Genomic DNA, 25,095 nt, shown 5'->3' with positions numbered 1-25,095 from the left:
AACGCTCCTGGAAGGAGCGGGGCGCTAGACAGTCGGAAAGGGAGAGAGAAGGGGAGGGAGAGAAGAGTAGTGGAGGAGCGCCCAGCGGAGGGGAGGGGAGGAGAGGAGAGGGAAAGTGAAAAGGAGTGAGGAGTTGACGAAGCACAGAGGTTAGCTTTGCAGGGTACTCCAAGGGCAAGGCATCCCTGTCTGCGCGCGTGGCGGAACCTCCCAGCGCTCGATGGACCCATGTCGCGCCCTCAGCGGGTCCCGGGACCCCAGCTGGAGTTATGCGTCTGGCTTCTCCAGTCTTGGGTAGTGTGAGTCGCGGCCACGCGGGAGTGGCGGTGGTGAGCCCGCCGGTCGTTATGAGGAAGGATCTAAAATGACCAGCAAACGGAGAGCTTTCCAAACGCCCCTCAGGAGATCAATCAGTGAGCAGTTACGGGACTCTACGGCCAGAGCCTGGGATCTGCTGTGGAAAAACGTCCGGGAAAGAAGGTTGGCAGGTCGGTGTCCGCGAGACTCCGGGACCCGCGAGGGCGGGAGGAGGCTCGGGCTGCGTTGCCAGCTCGGGCTCCCGCTGTCCCATGGTGGTAGCGTGATCTGGGCACAGGTTTCAGAGCGTGAGGTTGGGCAGATCAAGCGGCATGCATCACCCTCCCTGGGCCAGCGCAGCGCACGCGGGTGGGTGTGGGCTGAACACCCCGCGTGCGCGATAACTGCCTGGAGGGGTGCTCCATGTGGATGGAAAGAAGGAGCAGGGGTCACCTGGAGAGCCTTCCTCCCAGTGGCCACTTCTTCTGGCTGGCCTCTGTGCCTCTGCTATCCCATTCCACCCCACCCCAAATGGCCTTTCCTAAGGCAGCCTCTTTCCCAGCCTTGCCTTTTCCACGAGGTACACATCCACTGAGTGGGTGAGGGGAGAGTCAGTTCAAGGCGAGGGAGCACAACCAAAGCTCTGAGAGACCGAACGTTTAGGGGGAGAGGAAAACAGGGAAACATTTGTTGGTGCTAGTAACCAGCTGTTTGCACCCCTGTCCAGCTGTGGATCAGGCTCTCTTCCCTTTGGGGTTGCAAAGAAGAGCCTGTCTGTGGGAATCCATTGCCCAGGAATCAGAGAAAGACTGGAGATGATCATTCTGAGCCAAGAGGTTCTTAAGAATCCTTGCATAGTTCCACCCCCAGCTCCCTGCTGTGTCCTCATTTCTGTGCATGCTCCTTGGCACCACTCCCTTATAGGGCCACAGGCATAGTGAGTGGTCTGGCCTCCTCAGAGTACATCTTAGAAGCTTTAGGTCCCTTTAGTCACTGCATCATACCTGTCCCATAAAAGAAAGTGGCCCAATTCCCTAGCACAGTTATTGGGCTGTGTAGGTTTTTGGCCTCTTTTGCTCAAATGTGACCTGCTGGAAGATGCTTCAGGAATTGAGGGAAGTGTGAGGAGAAGGACCTCCGAGGTGAACATGAGCCAATTGGATCTTGCTGTCCTCTCCAGTGGTATCTCCTGAGATAGACAATGATGCAGGGGTGGGAGAGAGTTCTAGAGAAGAAGGTATGAGATTTGCAGAAAGAAAGGATCCCACAGGTAAAGTGGGAGATTTAACCCTCTTTGAGCAGCTCCTCTCCCTTTTCCTATTTAGACTGTAGGTTTAATAGGTTGTAGGTTGCTAATGTTCTGCTCTTAAATCCATGCAACCCAGTTCCCCAACAACCTGATGGCATTCTGGAGCAGATGCCCCAGTGTTTATTACCTTGAGCAGAAGGTCATTATCAGGTTAACTAAATTAAAAGTAGGCATTATGGATGATTCCAGCACTCACTGTGGTGAGCATAAAATGTTCTCCCATATTTTCTGTCCAGCACTGTGGCTCCATTTAGTGAACACCCAAGAAATAAACAGGTTTTTCAGTCTGTTCCCAGAAATAAGTTGTGGTCACCCAGTAATTTTTACTGTTAATTTTTGAAGACCTGTATATGCATTGTAGACCTTGATTAATAACAATTAATAACATTCCCTGTTATCATGTTAAATTATATAATCTATATGATGGATAGTGTTAGAGAAAATTTTGTGGTCTAGTAAACTTTCATTGCTTCACGACTTCAGAATGCTTACTCTTTCATAGCTTCTGTTATTTAACTTTGCTAAGTCTGCTAAATCAGTGGATCCTTGGGAAACAAGAAGTCTTTTTAGGAGGGCTGCCAAGGTTATGTTGGGTTTTATAGAAACTATGACCAAAAATGACTACAGCACTGTCTTTTTCAAAAGATGATCTGAGAGGGAAGGGAGGGTGATGTAAACACTAAAAACTATTATGGTTGTCCAGGAGGATCATATATTCACATGAATTTTAGACATTGCAGGTAAGGCAATGGTGTGGAAAAGTTTTGATCCTGGGAAATAAACTATAGGTAGAGATTTTAAGACCATGAATATATAGAAATTAAGGCTAAAAGTGGCTTCAGAATGGTAAGTATAAGAGCTCTCTCAGAGAAGTGCAATTATTTTTTAAAATAGCAGTATGAGGTTTTAAAATGTTTAATCAAAATATTAATATCTGTTTACCCATAATCTGCTTACCACTCTGCTAACAGTGGATGCCAGCAGGTTATTCAACTGGGACCAAACAATCCACTGTGAAGCTGACTTCAACCTCTGCCTCTCTAAGCAAGCTGGGATGCTTGCCACAAAAACCAAGCCAACTCCATGAAGGAGCTTTTAGATGCAAATTGATTTTCTTGGGTTTTCTTGCTAAGGTAGCTAAAATATGGAACTTTGGCCATGAGACATTGAAATACTTAAGTTATTAATGTTGGCATCAATTCTAAGTGAAAGTGTTCTTCATTTGTAAAAGTGTCCTTAAATGGTTCAGTTTGCAACATCAGAATAACCAACTATGTGAATATGTCCCCAGAGGGCATCTGTTCTGCCAAGAGATGATATGAGACTATTGTCTTTTTGGTTTTTGTTTTGTTTATCTTTTTCTATCAGATAAAAGTTTTGTGCTGGATTTTCTTTAATTTGCCTAACAGCCTTCAGAGTTCTTCATAACAAATTTGTGTTTGTTGTCCAGAGAATTCTGGAGGTATTTGATTCTCTCTTTGCTTTTTTACATCCCAGAGAAGGAAATATTTATTCTACTTCAATCTTAAATGTTCTTCATTGAAAAAGTGTCTTTTTAACTGAACAGAAAATGTGATTGTAAGTAAAAAGAAATACAACTGTTTACGCATATTGAAGCCTTTGGATTTCTGTGATATGGGACTATTTTCAGGAAGGAGGGGAGCATACATGGGGGAGCATTTCTTAACATAGGTCACAATGACACAAATAATGAAACCAATGAAAGGATAAGATGAGAATGGTGTTCAATTATGTTCATTTTATTTTAAAATAATACATGGGAATTATTTAAAAACTGGTATTGGGAGCCCTGCTTGGGCTTTCCAATTCTGGGGTAGTTGCTAAATTTCCATTAAGTTGTGTGTTTTTTGCCAGTGCATACTTCTTGATTTCCAAAAATTCTGATCTTCTCATGGGGTCAGTAAGAGTTTTACTCATCTGTCATCTCAACATTCATTATTGCATTAGTGGTGATAATTGTTGTTTATATCCAAATGACAGAGTTGGGTAGTGTTCAAAGCAGGATTCAAATTCAGTTCATCAGAAATCAAAGGCCTTCTGTGCCCATTTCCTATTACACCACACTGCCTCTTCCCTAGGCTTTGTGAAGATATGGACTCCCACTCCTTTCTAAGGTTCTCTGTTACGTATAGATTAAAAAATAATAACAAAAGGCCTGCAAAAATTACTTTCTTCCATCTAGGAATGACAAAGATAACCCCATGCACTTAAAATAGCTTGTCTCTAGGTCATCCCATTGGGCTGGTTAGCATGTGATCTTGTAGAGATTTTAAACAAATAAATATCCATACATATAACTTGTTGGGACCCCCTATGTGATACAATCCCACCCACTCCCAGAGAAGGGGCTGCAAATATGAGAGGCTGTGGTAAACCCTTAGTAAACTGCATGTTTCTTCCAGGTAGATGAGGTGACGGGTTCTTTTGGCTTCCCCATTTCCCTAATCATCCACTACTGTGACAATTCTGAACTTTTATAGCATTATTAAATTCTTTAGGCAGAAAGCATACCCTTTAATTTTTTGGTATCTGTAAGCAGCTTGAGCCACTTTTCAAATGCTAAGGTCTGAGAAAATCCAAATGACTTTTCTAAAGCTTTCTGATCCTTTATTTAAAAGTTTGTACTTTTTAATGGAAATCTCACCCATATGTTTGATTCCTTTATGCTCATATAACAATATTTAGGTGGCTTGTGAACTAATTGATGTCCAAGTCTTTTGATCTCTTTTATAGTCTTATTTTAAATAATTTCTCTGAACCACAGGAAATATATTGCTGCCAAGAATATACGAACTTAAACAACTAAAAAGTTTGAGTTTCATTAGAAACATTTATGCCACCAAATTTCAGTAGGTCTCATCATGTTAAAACATGTTCATTCATCTCAAACTGAAGAGCAGCATCCTTCAATATGATGTAAACACAAGATTAGGACTTTAATGCAGAGCAGAATCAAGAATAAAACATGAGCCATAAAAAAGTACCTTATTAAAACTTAAATGTGTTCCATGATATCAAAAGTACAGGATGATGCTATCTGATCCTTTCTGTGTATCTCATATTCTTTTCATTATCAGATAATGTGAAAAATAGGCCCTCCTGCTCTGTTATGGTGTTGTTGTTCCTGCTCTTTTTAAAAATGTCCCTTGATGGACCTATGTTGATAGGTGATTTATATGAATAATAACAAAAAAAATCAAAGTCAAATAAATATGCAATTAAAACCAGAGAAGGAGAGAGCATCATCCATATCAGGGTTCTCAACTTTGTCTGCACAGAGAATCATCTGAAGCCTTTCAGAGCACCAATGCCCTGTTCCCCTCCCTCCCAGAGATCTGATTCAGTTCAGGTGAGGCCTGGGCATCAGTATTTTTTAACATTCTGTAGAAGGTTCCACTATGCAGTCAGGATTAAGAACCATTGATTTGCATTTAAATGCATGATAACCATAGAATTCTAGGTCTAATACAATGTTATCCAGGCTGTACATCTTTAATCTGAAAATCCCAAATTCAAACTGTTCTAAAATCTGAAAATTTTTTGAAGACTGACATGATGCCACAAGTGGAAAACTCCACACCTGACCTCAAGTGATAGGATTATGGTCAAGACACAGGTGCACAGAACACTTTCTTCAGCATCCTCCAGGGTAAAAGACCCTCTGAGTCTCTTCAACTATAATATGCAAACTTATTTTTATGCATGAAATTATTTCATATGTTGTATAAAATTACTTCTCAACTATGTATGTAGGGTATATATGAAACAAATGAATTTGATTTTAAATTTTGGTTCCCTCCCCAAGATATCTCATTATATATATCCAAATATTCCAAAATCTGAAAGCCAAAACACATCTGGTACTAACCATTTTGCAAAAAGGATGCTCACTGTATATTTTAAGCACTTAATAAAACTTTTGAGAAAAAAAAAGAAATGAGGTCAAAGTAAGCTTGTGTTATTACAGGGACATGAGGAGAAAAACAAAAGCCAGTGGAACAGGAAGATTAATGAAAAAGAAGTCAATGTCAGATACATTGACAGGATCAGGTTATTATATTATGATGAGCTTCCTTGCTAATGAAAGAAGTTTGAATTTGGTACTCAAAAGACTTTTAATTGACAAGACATGATTGAATTACTACCAGCAGTGGTTCATATGAGACACAACAGTGACATGAACTAGGGAGACAGTAGTAGAAATGAAGAGAAAGGGACAAATTTGAAATGTCTTGGAAGTAGATACAGCAATGTGACAGACTGTTGTTGGAGGCCAGGGGACACCTAGGTTTGAATATAAGCCACTAATGGAGGGTAGTTGCTATTGGCTGAGATGGGAACAGCTGGCAGTGAAAGGGAAGGAAGAGGAGTGAAGAGTTCTCTGTTGGCCACGTTAACTTTGGAATGCCTTGTAGATCCAAATGTAAAAGTCAAAGAATTGGATGTACAAATAGAGCTTTGGAAAGAAAATCAGAACCAGTGAAATAAATTTGGGATGCATACAAACTACTCTATAAAACCTTGGAACTCTAGGGGCTACTTAGAAGGAGAATATAGGTAAGGGGAAAAAGAGACCAAGGACCAAGTTCTAGGGCATTCTTTGTTTAGAGCACAGCATCTGGACCTAAATATACATATGCATGTGCTAAATTCCTAGGAGGATTAGAAAGATAGCTGCTTTCTTCTAACAATATAGCAGTACTATATTGAATAATCTTTTGCAATAAATTTGCTTATTTGGTTCTAGAACTGTTGGTGAATTTTTTAAAAATCATGAAAATATGTCTAATTTTTTTTTAAAAAATGCCTTTTTAATTTAAAAACCTACATTGTAAAGTAAAAATTAAAATTGTAAAATAACAGTAGGAAAGACTTCTTAAGGTTGCCCCTGACCAAAAAAAAAAAAAAAAAAAAAAAATCCTCACAAAAAAAAGAAAAATATAGTTAACTAAATACTTCTCTAATTCCTGAAACTTATTGGGCTCATGTGCAACAGGGTAAGAACTTTGTAGTGGGCAGGTGGGTTTAGCTAGTAGGAAAGATTATACATACTGATTTTTCCAATATTGCATCCATTTACTGACTTTTATCAGTTGTGTATTGCCGATGGAAAAAATAAAGTTGATTGAAGTGGTATTCTCAGAGGAAAAATAAGTAGCCAACATCTTAATTTTTTGTATTTGAAAGGGAAGTAACTTAATTTTCTGCATTTATCAGGAGAATAACTTAAATTTGGCCAATACAAATTGCTGGCTAATCCTTAAAAGTAACAAATACCCTTTCCTCCTGGAACTGAAATGGAGGAAGACCATGTTAATTGTTTGTAGTGGTTTAGAATAAAAGACAAGCCTAACCAGTTAGCTGAAATTCCTGAAGATCTTCATTTTTATTTATTTATTTATTTTTGTGAATCACCAACTTGACCAGTTAGCCACAGAGTACATGCCTAGTAAAGTTTGTGCTTTTTAAAAATTTATGTTGAACAAAATAGCTTGTAAAGAAAAATTTGCCTGGAGACATTGTAGTTTTATCCAATAGGATATTTCTATTCTACCCTTTCGAAAGTTTAGTAATATTGCAAAATGAAAACAAACATGGCTTAAAAAATATTACAACATTCCTGGGCTTTTTTTCAGGGTCCTTGAGTGTGTAGTCCTAAAACAGTCAAGTTGAAGGACAAACATTTTTGTCATGTTTGTAGTTAGTCAATAAGTATTTATTGAGCCATGAAATAGCATCCTTGTCAAAGCATGTTGGGACAGTAGTGCAGGATATTAATTCCGTACTGTGGTTGTATCCTGGCAAAGCACGTAAATTTCATTATGCTGCTGAAATCACTTAACTGATCTATCTGACCAGAAATAGAGCAAGCTTCCAGAAATTGCAAAGGACAGTATAGAATGTGCCATGACTATACAATATTGAATTTGCAAATCTGCTGTGTCAAATCATTTTACATTCTCAGGCAGAATATTTCTTTGGTAACACTTTTATCCAAAGTAAAAATTCCAGAATGTTATGGTTGTTATTTTGTACAATAGAGCAAACATTATCTATATTTCATTATGCTATATGGTATTTGTTGAATTTTTCTTTCTTTTTCCTATGTAGAAAATTAAATGAATAGAGACAATTATGCAACTCCATAAAAACTGATACATTTACTAGGAATGATATTAAATTGGAATTTTATACTTATCCTTTCTTCATCCAGATAAAGTAGAAATATTTTCAGGTTCCTTGAGGATTTTTGAAAGTGTTTTTTATTGACAATTAGAATAACATCACAAAGTATAAATGTATGAATATCTAGGAAAGGTAGAAAGTACAAATTATACTAATCAATCATTTCATGAGAATGTATGGGTTGTCACAGTGACATCACAAAAATAGCAAGACAGATCCTCCCCCCACTTACCTGATGTTGAGTTGTATTTCTCACATAGCTCTGCAAAAACAATGATGGTTTATATCTTTCCTAGCTACAGGGAGTTCTCCCCATGCCCATGGTCTTGAAATAAACTTCATCCTTTCAGTGGCAAGAGAACACTTCATAAGTAATACACATAAAATAAGAGAAATTATTAGAATGAAAGTAAATTTTTAAAAAGTCTTTTGCATATTTCAACTAGTGTCTTTTAGGCTATTTTGTTCCAGAAAGTAAAAAAGAGAAACTTTGTGCTGTTTGATTTCTAGGTCTTAAATCTAAATCAAAGCAATAACAGTATATGAAAAAACTGCAGTGTTAACCTTCAGGGGAACATCATCATGGTGGAAAGGAATTGAAATTATTTGGAATGTTATATGTATATTATCACAGGTATATAATGAGTGGTTAACATTAGTGAAATTAGCATTGTTCAGTTATAATACTAACAGAAACATTTTTCACAGGTGTAGCTATAGTGCTAGGAGCATGGACTGCCCAGTGTCCTCAGTGCATGTTCTTTAACTCTTGGTTCATACAACCATACAGTAGAGAGTGGGGTTAGTGGTGTTGGGACATAATGGAAGATCACTGGCACAACATCACAATCTGGTGGTTAAGAGTAGCTACTAGAGCCAAGACTACATGGGTTTGAATCCTTCCTCTATCTTGTCAGCAGGAGGTTTGGGAGCAATATAGTTAATCCCAATGTTCTTCATTTCTGTCATCTTTAAAAAAGGAGATAAACATAGTACTTACCTCATAGAGTACTTATGAATGATTAAATGAGTTAATATTTAAAAAGCACTTAATACAATGTCAATACACACACAACAGCAGCAGCAGCAGAAACATGTGTTTTTTGGTTAAGGAAAAAGATTCTTTTAACACTAACCTTAAGCCACCACCCTCTTCGCTTCTGGATTTATTTGCCTTGTTGGCATATCTTTTGAACCCATTTGAGATTGTATGTCTAGGCACTTTCAAGTGGCAGAACATTTGCCTCACTCTCCTTATTCTGACTCGGATAAAAAGTAAACTGCTAAATATGTTTTTAGCATGGTTGGCAGCATCTCATATAGATCCATTAGTGTTATAGAATGAACCATTCATTATGCTAACATTTGTCTTTACTTATCATCAATTAAGGTTTGTTCATCAAAATCACCATCAGCTTTAAAGCTGTGCAATGAGGAATTCATTTGCATGTCCTTGGACTAAATTGGATGTGATGACGACCTAATTAAAATGTGAGACATTGGAGTAGGATAATCTCTCAGGTCCCACTTAGCTTTAAAAAATCAATGAATCTATAAAACTAGACTGTGGACCTAAAAGAACTTAATATTCCTAAGTCTTTTAGTTTCTCCTCTGATGGATTTCATAGAATATTAGATAGATGAGAGAAAGAGCAGATGCCCATGAGTGTAACCTAGGAAATCCACAGTGTTACTCCCCGTGTAGATTTGGTTATCTAGTCTATATCAACAGCAATAACAACTGGTACCTTCGATTATTGGAACTATGTCTGCTAGAATTGGAGAAGGAGCAAGAAAGGGATACACTAAGAGTAGGGCCTGAAAACACCCCTAAAACCTCAACAGTTCCTGCACCAGTCAAGTAGGGCTGGTGGACTTCATAGGCCTGGGACTTCACAGGCCAGCAGCCAGAAATATTCACTTCTTGGTTTAATGCTTTACTGTTAATCTCCTGAAATTCTTGAAATTCAGAAAACACATTTTCATTTTGCATGGAGCCCTGAAAATGATGGGGCCAGTCCTACTCAGAGGAAGCCAACCTCTTGTGGAATCATGCCTTGCTTTGTGAGTTCACTTTTATGTTAAAGGTAAGATAAAAGCAACTAGTAAAATCATAGGAGGTTAGATCTGGAAGGGACCTTGGAAGGCTTCTCTTGAGCATCTGCAAATTCACAATTTGCATCCTCTGTGCCTCTTGCTCTCAGGAAAGGTGCACTTCAAGAGGGGAAGTGTATTTTATTTTATTGCTTATTGATTCTGACAGCACCATTATGAAGCAAGGTACTAACATTATCCCTGATGTTTGCAGAGTTATAATGATTATAATTTAGTTATTACATTTATTAAAGTAAATATTTTAATTAATTTTTTAAAAGTATGACATTTAGGTATAATAAGAAATTGGAACAATATACAATTCTTCATCTACTAGACTTTCAGATCCTTGTTTTGAAAACTTCTTAAATTGTTTCTTAATTAAATATTTATTTATAGTGCCAATAATAAATTAATTCATCAAAACAATTCTATTAAAACCATTAAAGCTATTTCCTATGCAGTTTCCACCTTCTTAGGAAAGGAAATTAGGAGATATAGCAATAAAGCCTATTATTTATCACCAGAGATTTTTCAGGATATGTCTGCCAACATTTTATTTTGTCATTATGCCCATCCGTCCCTGGGAAGAACACTAAAACTGATTGTGTCTAGTCTCACAAAGTTTCAAAGGTTAAATCCTCTTTTGCTAACAGCACCTGTACATAGAACTCTCATTGACAATGTAAAAAATATGCATTCCCAGACAACTGAAAAACAAGGAGTGCATGCATTTCCATTTCCTTTTATGTTACATCTTCTGAGAATATATTTGAACAGTTTTGAATACTCACATTGTTGTAGGCCTTGTGGAAATAAAGTTGATCCACCTGATAGCAGGGCCCTGCCTCCAGATGGGCACAGTAGTAATCCGTGAATAAAATCAGGTGACAGTGGCTTGGTAAACGAGTTCTATATATCTAATCCTAAATACAAGAGAAGTATGAGAGTGTAAGAAACTTTATCAAGGAGTCCTATCAAGTTTTACTTTCCAGATAAGAAATGCTAAATTTGTAGGAGTAGCATCAGTAGCACCGTCATCATATTCAGAAGTTCAAACTATAAGATAGCTCTGAAACGGGGTCTCCTGTCTGAATAGTTAAATGCTGTGATTTACCCAAACGCCTGTATTTCCCCAAAGCCTCAAGCTCTTCATTGTGACATGCCAACTGCCCTAAAATAGTAGCTGGGTACAGAAGCTGCCCAGTGAGTGCATGCTGAGTGAATGAGTGTTATGGTTTGGATATGGTATGTTTCCCAAAAGCCCCCATATTAATGCGGTAGGTGAAACAATTAGACTATGAGAGTCATGACCTAATCAGTGGATTAATCCATATTTGAATGGATTACTGGGTTATAGATAACTAAGCAGGTAGGGCTTGGCTAGAGGAGATGAGTCACTGGGGATGTGCCTTGGAGATTAAATATTGTGCCTCCTCTTCCCTTCCCTTCTTTTCTCTTTCCTCCTTTTATCTTTCTATCCATCTATCTATCTATCTTATCTTATCTCTGTCTGCTTCCTAGCAACCATGAGGTGAGCAGCTTTCCTCCACCATGCCCTTACACCTTGATGTTCTGCCTCACCCTAGGCCCAGAGCAATAAAGCCAGCTGACTAGCCAACTGATCATGGACTGAAACTCTGAAACCATGATACCAAATAAACTTTTCTCATCTAAGTTATTCTGGTTTGGTAGTTTGATCACAATAAGTTAATGATATTATACTATTAATAGCTACCAGCATTGGGCCCTTTTACATGCCAGGAATTGTGCTAAGTACTTTACTGATTTTGTCATTTAATGTCCAGGCATCTCAGTAGGCACCACTAGTGTCACTATCCACATATACAGCACCTTGCTGTGATTTTTGAAAAAGCTTTATTCTGTGCTAATGAATTAGATAAAGGTGCCTCCCCTTAGAAGATGCAGCCTCATGGGTGTGTGTCTCAATGAGTTTATCCTAGGATGAATTTCAACTTCCGTAGCCCCACTTCCTGCACATGGTAAATGTCAAAGGGCACTCTGAGTACTGCTGCTCTCCCCAATTTATGGGTGAAAAAGCCAAGATTTAGTGAGGTAAGTGACTTATTTAAGGTGCATACTTACTTTCTATAGCTATGTAGGTTTATAAGAGTGACGTGATTCTCATGACTTGTAACATTCGTGAGATCTAGAAGGCTCCAAGACCCGTGCTTAATCTTAGGAGTAACAGTTCTTGAGTGTTATAGGGACAACACAGTACATTTTCAGAGCCCAGCCTCACTGCGAATTCAAGATAATCCTCGGGTATTACAGGGCATTCTGGCATCCCAGGGTCTCCTTGGTAATAATGATGATGATTAGCAATGATTCTGAATATTTGTGGAGCATTTTAAAGCTAAGTATTTGTCCCCTAATGAAATGGCTTAAAATCAATAGGTTCTTACAAAATCCTTTGAGGGAGGCAGGGTGTGTGCCATAATTGCTATTACATTAATGAAACAAAGGAGGATAAGAAAAAGTTATGATTTCAGAGAGTCTCATAGTCAGCACATGGTAGAGGGGATCTGAATCCAGACTCCTACTCTAGGCTTGTTCTTTTAATCACTTTCATGCTGCCCGGTGTAAGCTCAGCTCTTTCCAGATCAGTCAGTAGCCGTTAGCTGAACCCATGGCTCCCAAACCTGAGGGTACATCAGAACTGTCAATAAAGCTGTGTAAATTCCAGATCCTTGGACTCCTCATTAGACCTACTGTGTGGTGATGCAGAAAGAAGGTAATACGTATTTTTTAACAAATTTTCCAAGTGACACCCTGCCTAATACTGTCCTCCCATTAAAGATTGGGGATAGACTCTAAATTCTCATGACTATCCCAGGTTCCTTGCCTTATGCTCTTTTCTAGACCTAATCCTTTATTTTCCTTATACCTACCCAGATCCTACCCATTTTTCAAGAACTAGCTCAAGTCCCTCATGATTTCATTGCCAGTGCCATTTTGGCGATCCCCTTCCCACTTCACAAAGGTTTCCCTTTCCATGAGTAATCTTTGGGTGATGAGAGACCAGAAGGCCCAACTCCAGTGAGGGACTGCTTTTGGCTTTTCCTTTCATGACTCTGAGGTTGTGAACATTATCCCCATATTAACGATGGAGTAAGTAAGGTACTTGAGTAAGGAACTTGACTGAGACCTGTGGCCTGCACAGGTGGTAAGGTACAGAGTGGGGTCTCTGCTGGCCTCACTCTACTGCCTTTTCATTCTTTCTACTGTCTAGTCTTTATCTTCCTAGCAGAATTTCTTTTATACTACAATAGAGAGACATTGTTTTACATTTAAAAAAAAACTTTTCATCTCCTTTGTATAATTACACGCTAAAATAACCCAGTTATTGAAGAAATGGCTGAGTGTCTTTTCATATTTCTTTTGTGAATTTCTGCCTAGCCAGATTCAAAGAGCTGAACTGATATTGGATAGAAATCATATTTATTTATTCAACCCCTTTAATATTCCAAGAGAATTCCAGCCAATAGTCTGTCTTCTTCTTTCTTTGCACTCAATGAACCATAAAATGTTAGCACTCATGGAAGCTTTATAAATTATCTTGTCCAAGACATTTCTTTTAGAAACTGATTGGAACCTCAGAGAGGTTAAATTAATCTGTTCCAGATCACATATCTCATTCGTGATAAATTTGAGATTAGAGCCTAACTCAAAATCACACCTATTGACTCTTGGGATTATAGGTGACTTTGTACTTAGCCACTCATTCATAAGCAAAAGGCCTATTTCAGAAATTAGTGTACTAGAGTACAGACCTTTTTTCCTCTCAGTGATGGAGATTGAACCCAGGGACACTTAACCACTTAGCAACATCTCCAGCACTTTTTTTACTTTGAGACAAGGTCTTGCAAAATTGCTGAGGCTGGCTTTAAATTTGTGATTCTCCTGTCTCACCCTCTGAGTCATTGGGATCACAGGCATGTGCCATTGTACCAGGCGAGTACAGACTTTCTGAGGAAAAGGAGAGTACCTTTTTACTGTCAGTAGGAAAGCCTATCCTTTGAGCTAAGTATTATAAGTGTTTGTTGGCAGCCAGCCTCACTGACTCAGTGACTGATTAAAGAGAAGACTACCTGGCTAAAGGATATTAAACGCATCTGCTTGCTCCCTCCTAAGTGCTGAGTTCACCTCAGATGACCCTAAATGCTACCTACTGTGCTGTGATACTACCCCCAGATGTTTGACACAACTATCAGCTTTGTGGTCTAATGGAAGATAACCTTTTCCTGTCTTCTAACCTCCTTCCAAAGTGTAATTAGCAATTCTCATTTTACCACTAAAGGTAACAAACACTGCTGTTATAACATGTTAGGGTGGGAAAATGGATAAGGTATAGTTGAAATTTGAACATCTGTTTTATCATCTATATAAGATTAAAAAATTCCTTTTGACCATTTTTAAAATTATTATAGAACTACAGAAAATAATGGAATTATTTGTAAATTTTTTAAATTATGACTTTATTTTTGTAGATACTCCAAGATTTTCATTCATTTGATTTATTCAACAAATATTTATTAAGAATCTGCTATGCCAAACACTGTCCCAGCTACTAAAGATTCAGTGGTGAATATAACAGACAAAAATCAATGCTTCCATTCAACTGGTAGAGCCAGATAACAATAAATAATGCATTATTATAAATTTTAAAAATACCATATTATGAAGAAAAACAAAATTATATAGGAGCTAGAGAATGGAAGTGGGTGATGTTTTGGATCTGATAGGCAAAGTGTCTTTGCAGTTTGGATTGTTATAATAGAACCCTAGAGTGAGCAACTTAAACTACAAATATTTATTTATCACAGTCTGGAAGCTGGAAGTCCAAGCCAGCATTTTTGGGTTCTGGTGAGGGCCCTTTTTCACAATGCCGTATTCTTCTGGTTTTATCCTCACATGGTAGAAGGAGGATGGGAAAGCAAGTTAACTTTTATAAGAGCATAATCACATTTGAGATTTCTGCACCCTCACAATCTTAATACATTGGGAGTTGGAATTTCAGCATTTCAGCTTGGGGAGTCAAAAACGTGCAATCCTTTGTTGGGAGGGCTGTCTGGGGAAATAGCACTGAAGTAGAGATCTGGAGGAAAATTTTCTAGGCAGAAGAAATAGGATGGGTTTAATCCTGAAGCAGGGCCAGAGTGGCAAGACATGGGAGGGACAGGTAGCCAGCCCTTCTGCAGCCTTATGTCAGGGAAGGAGTCTGGGTATGATTCTCTGAGAACAATGCTTGGTTTATTATGCAAAAGGTCAGTAGAAAAAATAATAGAGGCCAAGAGTAGAAGCAATGAGGCTTCTACTAGAGGCTTACAGAAAGTTCAAACTTAGTTTATATATCAGTTATACAAAAAAATATTCTATTGCTAGTCAAATAAGGCTCATCACTTAAGAGAAGGAAAAAAATAACATCTGATCCTTAGACTTTCATACAAATGGGGGAAATTTGATTTTCTCATTCATTCAAAAACAATTAAAGTGAGATTAATTAAACAATATGTCTCTCAAATGTATTCAGTTGAAAAATTTCTCCTATATTTATACCAGAACATAAATATTAAATGAATATTATATGTCAGATAATTTGCTATGCTCTATATTAGAATAAGAAAATGAAAAAACACCGAGTCTAACCCACAAAAAAATTATAGACAAGTACAGGACTAGAATAATGTACAAATTGTGAAGGGAAGCCAGAGGATGGAGTGGCTTTGCAGAGTAGTGAACCTCTGAGTTGGACCTTAAAAGAGAGAGGCTCTGAGGAGAGGGAAGAAAGATTATATGAAAAAGAACAGACAGGAAGCAGAATCAGTAATTACTCAATATTGCTGAGACCTCAGCTACAAGTAAGAGAGCAGGTAAAGACTGAAGAGGTAGATAGAGCCAAAAGATGAGCTTTCAGATCTTGTATTTGGTGATGTATTGAGTAATCTGCAAATTATCTTATAATTTAAGATTACAAACAATTCCCAGCTCACAATTTTTTGACTTTATGATGGTACAAAAGTGATACGTATTCAGTAAAAACTGAACTCTGAAATTTGTATTTTGCCCTTTTCCAGAGCTAGTGATATGAGGTCTGCTCTACTTTTGAGATGCTGGGCAGCAGCAGCAATATGCAGCTCCCAGTCGGCTACACAATCATGAGAGCAAACAACTGATACTCTACAATATATAGTGTTGCCAGTAGGGTTTTTTTAAATATTATGCTTCATGTTTTCCCATTCCATCATGTCTACAAAATACCCATCTGTGTGTGTACATGAAATAGTCAATACTTATTATAAAACAGACTTTGTGTTAGATGATAGTGCCCAACCGTAGGCTAATGTAAGTGTTCTGAGCGCATTTAAGGAAGCAGAGACTAAATGGTGATGTTTGGCAGATTATATGCATTTTCAACTTGTGATATTTTCAATTTACAATAGATTTATAGGGATGTAACCTCATGATCATGTGTATGTAAATATGTGAATCCATTTTCTTTTCTTCATCATAAGCATCAGTAGACCCTATTAATTTTTGTGCCCATTTTTCTTAATTAATTTTTTTCTAAAGTAATTTCTAAATTACTTTATGAGTTTATAGGTAACCAGTAGTGTGTCTTTGCTTGCATGAATATTGCAAAGGGTATGAAATCCTCCATGGCTTTAAAAGATGGTTTTTTCTGAATTAGCAGGACCTCCTAGAATTCCCTGTTTACTACAGTATCTTGATGTTCTTCATTTCAGATCTTGGAGCAGGTTTTTTAGATTTAATGTGTGTCAGATGTACATGTGAAATATTAGAGAGACTGGGTAGTTGGTAATCTCCATAAAGTGACTGATATTACTTCTTGATCTATTTTTCCTAAGGCTTTTGGACAATAGTTACCTAAAAAGGATCCTCTTGAAAAAAATGATCTGAAATGGACCTCAAAGACTGTATTTGTTCATTCGTGAGCATTTATGGTGACCTGCATTATGCAAGATTCTGTACAACATATTGGGTATACAAAAATGAATTATATAAAAGCCTTTCTTTTAAGAGATTTACCATAATTAATGACTTCTTACAATTCTTATAATAACTCACAATTCTAACACTTTAGTATATTTCCAAAATGATTTTTGGTCAATAGTTAAAAAGGTTTTTTAATATTTCATTAAAATTTTTGAGTTCTTTAATTATGCATAAGTTCAACCTTATGGAAAGCTGAATTTATTTTTCTAATATACTGACTAATGGCGAGTGGGGAGGAGTTAGAAGAAAAGTACCAATTCATGGTTCACAACTTGAGAATCTGCATTGAACAGCTGCTGCGCTGTAACACTTATCCTTTTTGTTCACATGGAATTGCTCTCTGGGATCTTCAGATAATCGTGGTTGCCCAAGGGCTCTTCAAATGTCACCAGGGCAACAACAAAGTAACACACTTGAAGTAGGCCCTCTGTGGCATTCTTTATGGAAAGCACTGAATTAAATTATTGCATAACAAATCATCTGCATATGAAAGGCAGTGGACTGTTAGAGAACTAAAGTGAAGACAATGCTGAGTTTGATTCCTACCTCCACTCACAACTCACTGGCACCCTTAGAAATCTTGCTGTGACCTGAGTCCCCTATTTGGAATGTGGGAAATATTAATACTGTACTTTTGACCTCAAGGGAATTAACGAGTTAAATTAGGGAGATTATTGTGATGGTTAGAGACAAATTCCCATCTATCCCTTTTACTCTTTCTTGGTCAGCCTCTCAACAAGATAAATGAATTTCCCCATTGCTCCTAACAAATCTGACAATAGCTACTATTGATCCAGTCCTTATCATGTGCCATGGAGCTGCTAAGCACTACTCAGGCATTATTTTATCTCAACCTAATGCCCTGTAGAGCATAAAATCTCAATTTTATAATGAGGACATTTAGACTTTAGAATATGTAATTCTTGGCCCAGGGTCTCAAAGTGTAGGATATTCTGACACTATGATTAGAACCAGGTGAACTGTCTCATGAGACCTCAAACCTCTATACATATTAAGGAAACTATTTCATACTATATTCATACTACATTCTGTATCACCATTACACTACCTGGATCCCACTTCCCTAGAAACTGCAAATAGAAATCTTTATTTCAGGATATACAGAACCCAATGGAGAGATAGCATATGCAATATAGATAGCATGTGATATTTTAGGCAAAACTAGGCCAAAATAAGACAGATTTCTAAATATACAGAAATATTTACATCCAAGTGATACTAGTGGCTCACCTCTTATCCCAGTAATTCTTGATGTTCCTCTCTGAAAATTGCTAGCTTTTAACCTACACAAGAACACAAATCTCACTCCTTTTTGGTCAGATTTCACTTCAGACTCCTGAAGATCAATACCTTCCCTTCACCAGATTTGACCTTGAAAGACTTAATTATTTTAATGCAAGTTGGTTTTCAAAGTGCAGAAATTTGATACCATTACTATGTATTTGAAAGGACCAGTTTCCCCCTCCTTGTAAATTTTACTTACAATGATGAAAATAACAGGCTAATTATAACAACTACTTGCAGGTAATCATTAAACAGTTCTAAATTGTATTCAAAAGAGCATTCTGAATACATTTCAAGCAGGCCAGCATATTTGAAATAAATATGGTATCCCAAGAGAATACCTTTAATGGAGACAGCAAATATATAGCTATTGTTTGTGTTTTTAAAATGGTAATATTGCTTTTAAATCACATATCTACCACCGTGCTCTAAAAGTATTCACTGTGAATAAATATATGCAGCCATTGTTTTTCCAAGGAATATTGTAATAACTACAGTTTTTTGGTTGCTATCAGGCATGCATGTCATTGAATTCAGTTCTTAGAACAATCCTAGTAGATCATCATTATACTAATTTTCAATATGATACAACTAAAGTTCATTGAGGCTTGGAAACCTGAGCAAAATCTCATGACTAAGATTATCTTCCACTGAGATGTATTCATTTAACCACAAAACATCAAGGTGAAAGGGCAGTAATGCTTTCTGCTTAAATCGAGAATAAACATAGAAAATCAATTATAAACACTCAATAAATTGAGTATAAATGCACCACTAGAACTCAGGAGACTGATTTACAGTCATCCTTCTATGTCCTCCTATTCTACATCTATGGATTCAACCGACTAAAGATCAAAAATATTCAAAAACTTTTCCAGAAAATTCCAAAAAGCAAAATTTGAATTTGCTGCTCATTTAGCACTATACTGAATCTACATGAATGAAGTGATGCATAGGCATACTTGATGTAGCTTCCTGCATTACATAGACCCTCTCTCTTTAGTACATGTTGCTTTTGCATAGGTGGCCTCTACACTTAGCCTGAGATGGTTTGGTCTGAAAATGCACACTTTTCCCCTTCATCATTATTCTTCAAACAATATAGTGTAACAACTATTTACATAGCATTACATTATATTAGGTACTATAAATCATCTAGAGATGACTTAAAGTATAGGAGAAGATTGCAGAGGCTCTTTGCCAATACTATATCATTTTATATAAGGGGCTTGAGTTTGGGTGGCTATGGTGTCTAGGGGTTTCTGGAACCAACTCTCAGACAACAAGGGATGATCAAATTCTTAATGAATAGAATCAATTATGTGAAAACACTTGGACAAAAATATGTTATTAATTCTTAAATTATAGTAAATATGTTATTAATTCTTAAATTATAGTAAAAAGGAATAACTTTGAGGTGCTTTTTCAGAAATGGACGTAATATGTACATACCCATGAAAAGGAGAAATTTAAGGTCCATGAGCCTTGCATTTTGAAGATTTTTACAAGGATATTGTGAGGCAGATGATCTGTAAGCCCCACTTTGAAAACACCATTATATTACAAAACAGATGCTCTCAACATGTTTTCCTCTCCTTTCCCTAACTGTATCAGTACAGGAAGAAAACCAAACACAATAGCTTAAGCCAGGGAACTCAGCACATAGGGTATTGTATGTCTGGTTTACAGTACTTAATTGAAATATACCAAAATGAAATTTCATTTCAAATTTAACTTCTTAGTGTAATAGCCTCTTCATAAAGCTCAATGTATTGATATGGTATTTAAATAAAGAAAATTCTCACAGAAGGCTCTGGTTGATAAATCTCCTCAGGATGCTCTCAGCACAGGGAATAGCCAGAATAATGCCAGGTGGGGATGAGGGGGATTTCCTGTTTATTTGTGTTACCTACTTAAAATGATTTTGTACATCCTGTAATTTGCACAGTTGTTCTGAAAGGAAGCTCTTATATTTAACTCCATTGATATGTAGAGCTTGTGTTTTTGAAGGAGGGTGAGATGGATATAAATCTCCTTTGCACTCTTCATCAGTTGATGGATTATATATTCTTTCAGCTTCACTTTTCTGTTTCTCAGTAACAATGTTAGGCTTCATAGGACTGACGGTGACTTTCTGAGGTTCATAAGTTATGTATCAGACAGTGTTTGCATTTTTTTTTTTTTACTTTTTCCCCTTTTTTTTCTCTTTCCCCTCTCCTTTTGTGTGTAACGTTTGGATAATTTAATTCTGTCCATAAGGAGATCAATGAAATGGGATAAAAATTAATTCTTCAAAGTACCTCAGATATAAAGACTTAGTGGAGAAAGTGGTTCAAAATCCTAGGTCATATTAAGATTTTTATATAGATTTGAATTTTTAAAATTTTCTTTCTTCTCTACAAAGAATAATCAACAGTTGTCTGAAGACAAAACTGTTTGCTGATGATAGAAAGCAGAGTACCAAGGAAAGGCCCTCATCCTATTATCTTTTGGAGCTACTTAGGCTTGTTCTGTGAGCCAATTTATGGTTTGATGACAGGGAGAGTGCGGGGGTGGGGAAGAGTTCAATTGAACCCTTTCTTATTCAGCATAAGTAGGAAGATAGTGTTGGTTGCACTAAAAGCAAAGTTGTATCAATGAGTTTAGAAAAAGAATGATGAGCCACTATGAGACTCGATGCATAGATTCAGAATGCTTTGCATTTACCAAGAGAGAGAGAAAGAACACTCTTTTAATGTGCAAAAAAGAAAAAAGTAAAGTGAGTGGTAGTAAAACACAAAGATTCCAGGGTCTATAAACACAGGGCCAGTAGAAACAATCATTGCATAGTTTGGAAGAGTTGTACCTATGTTCAGAAGAGAAGATTTTAGGGATAATGTTGACATGGAAGATCAATATATAATGTTCAATCTGTCGATATTTATTACAACTTTCAATGTGCTTAAAGGCAACTGTAATTTTTTTCTATATATGATGGAAGTCTTTTGAATTTAGGTCATTCATATATCTTCATCCCTCCTAAGCACACAAATTACAAAATCACATATAGCATCCCCTAGTTAATATTGAGTAAAAAAAAAAATGAAAACAATAAGGACTCCTGAAGAATTACATTTTAAAGTGATTTTTGTGGACAAGTTATGGAGGATTTCTTTTTAATAGAAAACTATCATATAACTATTTTGACTTTGAAACTCAAACTCTAATTCTCTCTTCAATATCAGCTTTTGATCTTGTGTTTGATGGAGTCAGATCATAAGCATTCACACTCACAAAATGTATTTAGAACTTTTAACTGAGTAAAATAATCCAGTTTCTAAGTTAGTATCGGTCCTTACTCTGGGCATAAAGCACTTTTGTTACATAGGACTTGAGGAATGCCCCAGCTGGGGAAATGCCAGTTAATAGATTCAAACAGATGGATTTTGATAAGTGTCTGCACTGTTCACACCCCTTTAACAAATGTTTTAGAATATTCTCAAGTAACATGCTTAACTTGAAAACAAATATGGATTTGCTTACTTTTGAGCCGATAATAATTATTATCATTAGTAGAATATAAAAATATCTTTTCTGTTTTTTTATCTTAGAGTGCTAAATTCATATGTTTCATTGTATCTCTAGACCTTTTGCTGCCATGTACATATAGAGAAAATGCACTTTGAATTTAAAAACAGGCGTTGGCAGAAAATTATTTCAGCTGTTGTGAAATGTTGCACTTTTTTTTTAATCTCTTCTTGCCCCAAACCATCCATCATCAGCTGTGGAAATAACTACATGAAATCCCCAAGAGGAATGCAAGATCCTGTTACAATGTATTCTTATCAATTGAGACTGTTAATTCAGAACAAAAGTGAGTAACACTAGGCTAGAAATCAGACTGGCCAAAGGAGCAAGATGGTATTTCCTTCTGGAGCCAATTGGTGGAGTCTGGGTCTCTTCCTGAGGGTGAGGCGTATCTCTGCCCATATTTTTGTTCCCAAAGTTCATTTTCTCCTGGCATTAAGTTAATTGAAGGCCAGAGAATCAAGTTTAAGTATAGGAGAACAAGAAAGCAAGAAATTGGAGATACTGTTTTGAGGTGGTACAATTAGAACATAAGCACATATATTAATGTATTGAGTGTCTCTTTCGGCCAAGGCACTTTGCTGGGTTCTGTGAGAAAGGCTGAAGAAACAAGAACTCTTTGTCAACTTTGACCTAGCCCTAGGGATAGATTGCCCTTATAAGACAAATTGCATACGTAATTATTTAATGACACAAAGTGCTGTGGAGAAGAAAGGAGGGCATCAGGGATACTGACAGCATTTTTAGGGTTGGAGAACTCTTCCTTGAGGAACAGACTGGAGCTACGTTCTAGGGTAATATAAAATCCTTAGAAAGGTCTAAAAGGAGCACACAGGAGGTGGACAACATGTGCAAGGACTCAGAATCAGGAACATTTTTGGGTCAGAACAGGGGTTGGAAGGCAGTGTGTTCATGGATGCCATGAACACTAAGAGTGCCCAATCCTGATGGGAACCTCTTCACTTTACATTTGTTGAGCTCCACATTTTGGCTCTGGTTGGTGCTATTTGTTTTCTGGTTGGAAGAAAACACATGAGATTTCAAATTTCTTTTCTTATTCTGGTCCAATCCTTACTGTGTCTGCATCTCCATCTCAAAGTTTCTAAAAAAAAAAATTTATTTTCGGGGTGGGGAGCTTGTAAGAAAATCATACTATTACCTGTTTGTAATGGCCTAGCCACTTTAACCGATTTAATATCTGTTGAAACTTTAGGTTGTATATTTTTTTCAAAAACTATTCATTTAAATTCATAGAAATGTGAACTGTATCATATGATTATACTATGTGTTCATTTAGGTTTTGAAGATAGTCTTTTCTTTTTAACTTCTGCAAGGCCTGGTTTATAAAGAGGAAAATAAGTCTTACATACCAAAATAGAAGAGTTTCCAGATTCTACTTCTCAAAAACTGAATGACATTCTGCAGCTTTTATGTAACATCTGCACATTCGACAGCTGTTAGGTCATTCCTGCAACTCCAGCATTTGTTCATATTTTCAGATGTTCAACATTTTTATGAGCAGATGTAAGTTTTTAAGTGTTATTTGAAGAAAACATGCCTTTCCAGTTGCAAAATATAATTTCTGGTTCATTTGTTAGGAAATGAAAATATCAGATACATTTTTTTAATGTATCTATGGTGATTTAAATTCTCATCCAAACTATGTGGAGAACAGCATAAACAACAGTATGAACAGAGGGCTCCTTTAGCTGGTAGGACAAGATTTTAGAGATTACATTGTTTTGAAGTTTTATGTTACTAAGACTTTGGACTGTTTAATTGTATATTGTGTACATTATAAGGAAATATAAGCCAAATTTGTGTGATTGTTGTCTCCAGATTTGAAAAGTTATATAAGTGAAAATATTAGATACAATGATGAGTATTTATATAAAATTTATAAATGAAGTCAATTTGGATGTGAGATGTAATATTTGTTAGTCAGTTACATACATGCTAATCTCCATGCTCTGATTAATGAATAGTGAATTGATAGTATCTGCAGAACGCCTACTTTATTCAGAACATTCTTTTGCTCACAAGTCATAGCAGAATAAAAAGTAGAAAATGAATTATTTGTTTTCTAATGAGATAAAAATTTAATGCAATGCACAAAATATACATCCCTGATGATATCTGAAAAGTGACAAAAATTATAAGTGAATATTCTATCAACTGGGTTTATAAATACTGAAAGAATAGAGAAGAAAAACTCCTATCAGCAAGGGTTGCTTAAGAATGCCTTTCACAGGAGAAAACTTTTGGTTTGGCTGGAAAGGAAAGTAAGCTATGTGGGCTGATGTTCAGTGGTGGGGTCTATAGCATTTCTTTAGTGCTACCATCTCCTGGCCATGTAGCTTTAGGCAAGATGTTTTACCACTTCAACTCAGATTTTCCATCTGTAGAATGGGAATTATAATCCTTTTTGAGTGAATATTAAAAAAGATAGTATATGTAAGAGAATAGTAATGGTGCTTAAAATGTTAGTTTTTAATACTTATTTATCATTATCCCATTAATAGAAATTACTGAAATCAGGAGTTTTAGGTATCGAGAATGCTGTATACAAAAGTACAGAGGAGCAAATAGCCTGACTCAGAAATATTTAGTCAGTTTTAAACAATAGAAATGTTCTTTAAGATAAAGACTGCTTAATGATCTCCATAAACTATTCTGTGTGACTTTTAACTGTCCTTACAATCTGGAGATTGGTCATTTCATCCAAAGTTACAAATATGACTTGCACATAGCTGACCTTTAATAATGTGTATAAAATGAAAGAATGTATGTTCACTTGTGTACATGATTCAGGGTGTGACAACTTTGCTATGGTTTTAAAGTGTCCCCCCAAATCCCATATGTTAAAGACTTGGTCACCAGCCTGTGGTGCTATTGTGAGTTGATGGAACCTTTAAGATGTATGGCCTAGTGGAAAAAATTTAGGTCACTGGGTCTATCCCCTTGAAGGAGATACAGGGACCCCAGGGCCTCCCTCTCTTTTTGCTTACTGGCTGCCACAAGGTGAACAGGATTTTTCCACCACATGTTTCCACCCTGACAAAATGCTTCACCACAGGCTCAAAATCAATAGGGCTAGCTAACCATGAACTGAAACTTCCAAAACCATGAGCCAACATAAACCTTCCTTCCTTATAAATTTAAATTCTCAGCCAATTACCTAATCTTGTTACTACTGTACAATAACTTTTGTTACTGTAACACAAAACTAACACAAATTTCTACTGAAAATTTGTAAATGCAGTTTTCTGTTTGTATAT

At 36.7% G+C, this 25,095-nt stretch overlaps 1 protein-coding gene across 4 annotated transcripts in view; it reads left to right on the top strand.

The window, feature by feature from the left end:
* Positions 1 to 25,095, top strand: part of STARD13 (StAR related lipid transfer domain containing 13) — a 444,473-nt gene that overhangs the window by 224,545 nt on the left and 194,833 nt on the right. Inside the window, exon 1 of one of the 4 annotated variants that reach the window (XM_081310718.1) lies at positions 104 to 488. The exons of 2 other annotated variants lie outside the window; for them this stretch is intronic. In XM_081310718.1, coding sequence (XP_081166844.1) covers positions 365 to 488 — 124 coding nt within the window. In that variant the 5' untranslated portion in view covers positions 104 to 364. Of the gene's footprint in view, positions 1 to 103; positions 489 to 25,095 lie in introns of those variants that run through there. One more of the 4 variants, XM_081310720.1, reaches the window with a different exon arrangement.

This window comes from Spermophilus citellus (assembly GCF_964194105.1).
Source record: "Spermophilus citellus genome assembly, chromosome: 1".
In the NCBI taxonomy this organism is placed as follows: Eukaryota; Metazoa; Chordata; class Mammalia; order Rodentia; family Sciuridae; genus Spermophilus; species Spermophilus citellus.
This window is presented reverse-complemented; position numbering and strand designations above follow the sequence as displayed.